Here is a 7,497-nt window from a genome sequence, read left to right as displayed (position 1 = left end):
GTGATCCAGTGAAGTAATACTAACTTGTGATCTAGTCAAACACTAGTGATCCAGTGAAGTAATACTAACTTGTGATCTAGTCAAACACTAGTGATCCAGTGAAGTAATACTAACTTGTGATCTAGTCAAACACTAGTGATCCAGTGAAGTAATACTAACTTATGATCTAGTCAAACACTTGTGATCCAGTGAAGTAATACTAACTTGTGATCTAGTCAAACACTAGTGATCCAGTGAAGTAATACTAACTTGTGATTTAGTCAAACACTAGTGATCCAGTGAAGTAATACTAACTTATGATCTAGTCAAACACTAGTGATCCAGTGAAGTAATACTAACTTGTGATCTAGTCAAACACTAGTGATCCAGTGAAGTAATACTAACTTATGATCTAGTCAAACACTAGTGATCCAGTGAAGTAATACTAACTTATGATCTAGTCAAACACTAGTGATCCAGTCACTCGTCTCTTTCGTCTCACTCTCTGATCCACACGTCTCACTCTCTGATCCACTCGTCTCACTCTCTGATCCACACGTCTCACTCTCTGATCCACTCGTCTCACTCTCTGATCCACACGTCTCACTCTCTGATCCACACGTCTCACTCTCTGATCCACTCATCTCACTCTCTGATCCACACGTCTCACTCTCTGATCCACTCGTCTCACTTTCTGATCCACACGTCTCACTCTCTGATCCACTCGTCTCACTCTCTGATCCACACGTCTCACTCTCTGATCCACTCATCTCACTCTCTGATCCACATGTCTCACTCTCTGATCCACACGTCTCACTCTCTGATCCACACGTCTCACTCTCTGATCCACTCATCTCACTCTCTGATCCACACGTCTCACTCTCTGATCCACACGTCTCACTCTCTGATCCACTCATCTCACTCTCTGATCCACACGTCTCACTCTCTGATCCACTCGTCTCACTCTCTGATCCACACGTCTCACTCTCTGATCCACTCGTCTCACTCTCTGATCCACTCGTCTCACTCTCTGATCCACGATACACACGTCTCAGTTTCTGATCCACTCGTCTCACTCTCTGATCCACTCGTCTCACTCTCTGATCCACTCGTCTCACTTTCTGATCCACTCGTCTCACTCTCTGATCCACTCGTCTCACTCTCTGATCCACACGTCTCACTCTCTGATCCACACGTCTCACTCTCTGATCCACTCGTCTCACTCTCTGATCCACTCGTCTCACTCTCTGATCCACTCGTCTCACTATCTGATCCACCCGTCTCACTCTCTGATCCACTCGTCTCACTCTCTGATCCACACGTCTCACTCTCTGATCCACACGTCTCACTCTCTGATCCACTCGTCTCACTCTCTGATCCACTCGTCTCACTCTCTGATCCACTCGTCTCACTCTCTGATCCACTCGTCTCACTCTCTGATCCACTCGTCTCACTCTCTGATCCACTCGTCTCACTCTCTGATCCACACGTCTCACTCTCTGATCCACACGTCTCACTCTCTGATCCACTCGTCTCACTCTCTGATCCACTCGTCTCACTCTCTGATCCACTCGTCTCACTCTCTGATCCACTCGTCTCACTCTCTGATCCACTCGTCTCACTCTCTGATCCACACGTCTCACTCTCTGAGACGTGAGATCCACTCGTCTCACTCTCTGATCCACACGTGTCACTCCACGACACGACGGAGGTTGTTAAAGGTTACGTAAGCTCCTGGCCGAGCAGCTCTGTGTGGGAGCTGGTCTCACCTCAGCGCCGGGATCTGCCAGTAGAAGGAGCCCTTGAGGTCCATCTGTTGAGTGGGAGCTCCTGCTGACCCACGCAGAACCATCTCCTCCATCAGAGGATCAGATGAACACGACTTCACTGGACGAGAACAACACAAACCTCCACTCGTCGTCCGACTTTATAGGATCTTGAACTTCAGGAAAAAAGATCCAGATTCACTCCTGAATCTGTTCAGAGGAAACTACAGTTTGACCTTCACTGATCACTTCGATCAATGAACTCTGTGACATGTAGGAGTGTGTGTTGAATGTGTCGATACAGGCTCAACGATACGATATATAGTGATGGTGTAGTAACAAGTACTGTATATATGTGTAGTATTGTCCAGTACTTGACTCTGGTGTTGTGATAGTGTAGTAACAAGTACTGTATATATGTGTAGTATTGTCGAGTACTTGACTCTGGTGTTGTAATAGTGTAGTAACAAGTACTGTATATATGTGTCGTATTGTCCAGTACTTGACTCTGGTGTTGTGATAGAGTAGTAACAAGTATATATGTGTAGTATTGTCCAGTACTTGACTCTGGTGTTGTGATAGTGTAGTAACAAGTATATGTGTGTAGTATTGTCCAGTACTTGACTCTGGTGTTGTGATAGTGTAGTAACAAGTATATATGTGTAGTATTGTCCAGTACTTGACTCTGGTGTTGTGATAGTGTAGTAACAAGGATATATGTGTAGTATTGTCCAGTACTTGACTCTGGTGTTGTGATAGTGTAGTAACAAGTATATATGTGTAGTATTGTCCATTACTTGACCCTGGTGTTGTGATAGAGTAGTAACAAGTATATATGTGTAGTATTGTCCAGTACTTGACTCTGGTGTTGTGATAGTGTAGTAACAAGTATATAAATATATATATGTGTAGTATTGTCCAGTACTTGACTCTGGTGTTGTGATAGAGTAGTAACAAGTATATATGTGTAGTATTGTCCAGTACTTGACTCTGGTGTTGTGATAGTGTAGTAACAAGTATATATGTGTAGTATTGTCCAGTACTTGACTCTGGTGTTGTGATAGTGTAGTAACAAGTATATATGTGTAGTATTGTCCAGTACTTGACTCTGGTGTTGTGATAGTGTAGTAACAAGTATATATGTGTAGTATTGTCCAGTACTTGACTCTGGTGTTGTAGTATTTACAGACCACATGACTCTTGACGAAGTTGTAACTGCTTTCATTTGTTTTCAAACCAAAATATGTCCAAACATCAGCTTTTAAATCAGCTGGACTCCACTGTATCCTCTCGTCCTCAGTCATCACTGGGATCTTCCTTTGGCTGCGCAGGACTCGCGACCGCTGCCATCAAGTGACCGGAAGTGAAATTGCGAAACAAAAATAACCAAACGCTGTGAATATTCATATGTTCTAAAAATAAATTGAATGTTATTATTTGACAATCACTTTATCAAATATATCATAAAAGAACTTTGATAAAAATATACTCACTACCTCGTTTCCTGGCCAGTATATATGTGTAGTATTGTCCAGTACTTGACTCTGGTGTTGTGATAGTGTAGTAACAAGTATATATGTGTAGTATTGTCCAGTACTTGACTCTGGTGTTGTGACAGTGTAGTAACAAGTATATATGTGTAGTATTGTCCAGTACCTGACTCTGGTGTTGTGATAGTGTAGTAACAAGTATATATGTGTAGTATTGTCCAGTACTTGACTCTGGTGTTGTGATAGTGTAGTAACAAGTATATATGTGTAGTATTGTCCAATACTTGACTCTGGTGTTGTGATAGTGTAGTAACAAGTATATATGTGTAGTATTGTCCAGTACTTGACTCTGGTGTTGTGATAGTGTAGTAACAAGTATATATGTGTAGTATTGTCCAATACTTGACTCTGGTGTTGTGATAGTGTAGTAACAAGTATATATGTGTAGTATTGTCCAGTACTTGACTCTGGTGTTGTAGTATTTACAGACCACATGACTCTTGACGAAGTTGTAACTGCTTTCATTTGTTTTCAAACCAAAATATGTCCAAACATCAGCTTTTAAATCAGCTGGACTCCACTGTATCCTCTCGTCCTCAGTCATCACTGGGATCTTCCTTTGGCTGCGCAGGACTCGCGACCGCTGCCATCAAGTGACCGGAAGTGAAATTGCGAAACAAAAATAACCAAACGCTGTGAATATTCATATGTTCTAAAAATAAATTGAATGTTATTATTTGACAATCACTTTATCAAATATATCATAAAAGAACTTTGATAAAAATATACTCACTACCTCGTTTCCTGGCCAGAGAGTTTAAGCTGATGTTTCATTTAGTGTTTGTTCCGACTCTCCATTGAGTCTCACCGTCTCGTTGTTTGGTTCCTCAGAACCCCACCCAGGTGGGCACCGCCCTGCAGGTCTTCTACAACCTGGGCACCCTGCGCGAGACCATCAGCTCCGTGGTGGGCGGCTACCGGACCAGCATCCAGGACAACATCTCCGCCGCCCTGGACATCAAAGTGCTGACGCAGCCCACCAACACCCGAGGTCAGAGAACCAGGTCCTCAACAAGACCCTCTCAGATTAAGAACCATTAACAGTAAAGTAGGTTCTGTCACAAAAACTTTAATCATCTTCAATCCCAGGCTGGGAAACAAACGTGTTTTCATCAAAGTGACTTGATTAAAAATGAATTTGAGTGTAAATCCATGAAGATCATCTTCGTGTTCATCAAACACTCGTCCCTCGACGTGAGCGTCACTGATGGTGTGACATTTGTTTTGTTCACCAACCATCACTCGTGAACAAACACGTCTGAACGTTCACTTCGAAGAGTTTCATCACTTAAACTCTACTAAAGGAATAAATAAATAAACCATCAAGATGTCGGCGCTTAAGATAAGATAAGAGATGATCTCATCGATCGTTCAGAGACTTAAGGAGTGAAACTGATGTTGAAAAATCACATTAACTTTGATAATGGACGACAAACAAACTGGTGAACTCCCATCATGCCTTGCTACACACTGATCTTTTTAGAGACTGCCGATTGGTTGCTGGAATAATTGACTTAAATTCTACGTCTATAGCACTATTTACACGTATGGTTTGACCCTTTGACCTCTGTGATCTGTAAATGATCACCTCTGTGTTATTATTAAGTACATTCGCACAAGATGAGTGACGTCTGTAAAATAGTCTGTTTTAATGACATTACGATCGGATATGTCGCCTCATCTTCTACTTCAGGAAATGACAAGATGGCCGCCTTGTACCTCGTTGTAAACGCTCCAAAATGGTGCTGCACAGTATTGGAAATTAGTGCGATATTCGTTATTGGTGTCTTGAAGGGCGATATAGATATTAATGCGATGTTTTTTTCTTTCACATAAAAATGTAGCCGTGAGTAGGGAAAAGAAGGAAAACGATGATATTTCGTTTATTTCAACGCTTCGGTGTCGACATGATGGTATAAAAATATCTCTTATAACGCTCAGTCTCGCGGGACTTGCATCGGTTTCCGCCAAACTGAGCAACATCAGAGAGGAGCCGCCGGCGCGTCGTGATATCACCAAATCAATAATGAATCCTTGTACACGCACACATTACACTTTATAAATGATGCTAACAACTTAGCTCGTTACCATACGGTGAAGACGCATACATAACACTTTATAAATGACGCTAACAACTTAGCTCGTTAGCATACGGTGAAGACGCACACATAACACTTTATAAATAACGCTAACAACTTAGCTCGTTAGCATACGGTGAAGACGCACACATAACACTTTATAAATGACGCTAACAACTTAGCTTGTTAGCATACGGTGAAGATGGACTGATTCACTGGATCACTAGTGTTTGACTGGATCACAAGTTTGTATTACTTCACTGGATCACTAGTGTTTGACTAGATCACAAGTTAGTATTACTTCACTGGATCACTAGTGTTTGACTAGATCACAAGTTAGTATTACTTCACTGGATCACTAGTGTTTGACTAGATCACAAGTTAGTATTACTTCACTGGATCACTAGTGTTTGACTAGATTATAAGTTAGTATTACTTCACTGGATCACTAGTGTTTGACTAGATCATAAGTTAGTATTACTTCACTGGATCACTAGTGTTTGACTAGATCATAAGTTAGTATTACTTCACTGGATCACTAGTGTTTGACTAGATCATAAGTTAGTATTACTTCACTGGATCACTAGTGTTTGACTAGATCACAAGTTAGTATTACTTCACTGGATCACTAGTGTTTGACTAGATCACAAGTTAGTATTACTTCACTGGATCACTAGTGTTTGACTAGATCACAAGTTAGTATTACTTCACTGGATCACTAGTGTTTGACTAGATCACAAGTTAGTATTACTTCCGTCGCCATAGCAACCGAGCCTAACAAGCTGCGCCGCACAGTTCACAGACGGACGGAGACGTAAACAACAACAAGACATAGAAGTACAAATTGACAACTTTACAGAACGTGACACTGATTGGTCGAAGTGTGTATTTAAGAAATGCTTGATTCAAAAAAACATTATAAATTATCACATGTTTTCCATATGTATATCACACGTGCCAATATCGCGATATCGATATTTTTTCCGATTTATCGTGCAGCCCTGCTCCAAAAGTATTATTTACAATAATAAACACCTGGGTGTAGATTAGCACTGGACTAGTATTATCAATACTGATCCCGTGCGAATCGGGCTCATGTTTCCATGTCAAAAGTGATGGAACTCAGTGATCAGTTGGCTGGGCGGCAAAGCATTACAGGAGCAGTTCAGGTCAGCGTCACTGAGAGGGTTGTTGAGAGCGATGACGCCTCTGAGGCAATGTTGGGTTTGAGTTCTAATGAATGTTGAACAATAGAGTCATTAAATGTTGACTATATTAGATTAGATTAGTTAAGAGTTTTCAGAACGTGACCCATGAACCGGGGACCACATGAATGTTTGGTTCGACCCCTGGAAACATGCGGTGCTCGCTTTAAATCCGTGTTTTTAAAAACTCACAGAGAAGAAATGAATGAAAAAGTTTAAACGTTCATGGTGGACGTTCACAGAGGAGGTGAAGAAAGAAACTGACGCTGAATAATTTGACACGTAACAGTCCAGAGCTGGTGAAGAAAATGAATGGTAGTGTTTTTCTCAATGGTTTCAGTCAGAATCACATCTAATCTTCTAACTCCAGACGACCTTCGTTCGTTTAAATCAAAGTTTTATTTCCAAACCTGGCACAGATGTTGAGAACGTTGAGGTGTCGAACTTCAGAGTCTTCAGTGAACGTTCCTCTCGTTGAACCTGCAGCGTTCGTCTGTGATCCGATCCGAGCGAGATCAGGTTCTGAAGCCTTTGAGATCAACACCATTTAAAAGTCGAGCTACTGTACATGCAAAAAATACCTTAAATACTACGTTCAAGTCTTTTTGTTCTAGAACGGTATTAACACGACGACATCTTGAAGCTTCTACCACAGTTGGTGTCGCATCGTAATATTTGTGTGGATGCTGAAGGCACTTCTACTACTACTTTTACATATACTACGACTTCTACTTCTACTTTTACTACTTATACTACTACTTCTACTAGAGTTTTCCATTTATACTTATACTACTACTACTTCAACTTCTACTAACTTCTTACTAATTCTACTACTACTTTAACTACTTATGCCCGTACTTGTATTTTTACTACTAATTCTACTACTACGTTTACTACTTATACTTCTACTACTACTACA

General features: G+C 41.1%; 1 protein-coding gene across 1 annotated transcript in view; it reads left to right on the top strand.

The window, feature by feature from the left end:
• cog5 (component of oligomeric golgi complex 5) overlaps positions 1-7,497 on the top strand; it is a 94,192-nt gene that overhangs the window by 57,304 nt on the left and 29,391 nt on the right. Inside the window, exon 8 of the mRNA XM_087786204.1 lies at positions 4,127-4,286. Within this exon, the coding sequence (XP_087642330.1) occupies positions 4,127-4,286 (160 nt within the window). The remainder of the gene's footprint in view (positions 1-4,126; positions 4,287-7,497) is intronic.

The sequence above is a fragment of the Callionymus lyra genome, chromosome 3 (genome assembly GCF_982586985.1).
Source record: "Callionymus lyra chromosome 3, fCalLyr1.hap1.1, whole genome shotgun sequence".
In the NCBI taxonomy this organism is placed as follows: domain Eukaryota; kingdom Metazoa; phylum Chordata; class Actinopteri; order Syngnathiformes; family Callionymidae; genus Callionymus; species Callionymus lyra.
This window is presented reverse-complemented; position numbering and strand designations above follow the sequence as displayed.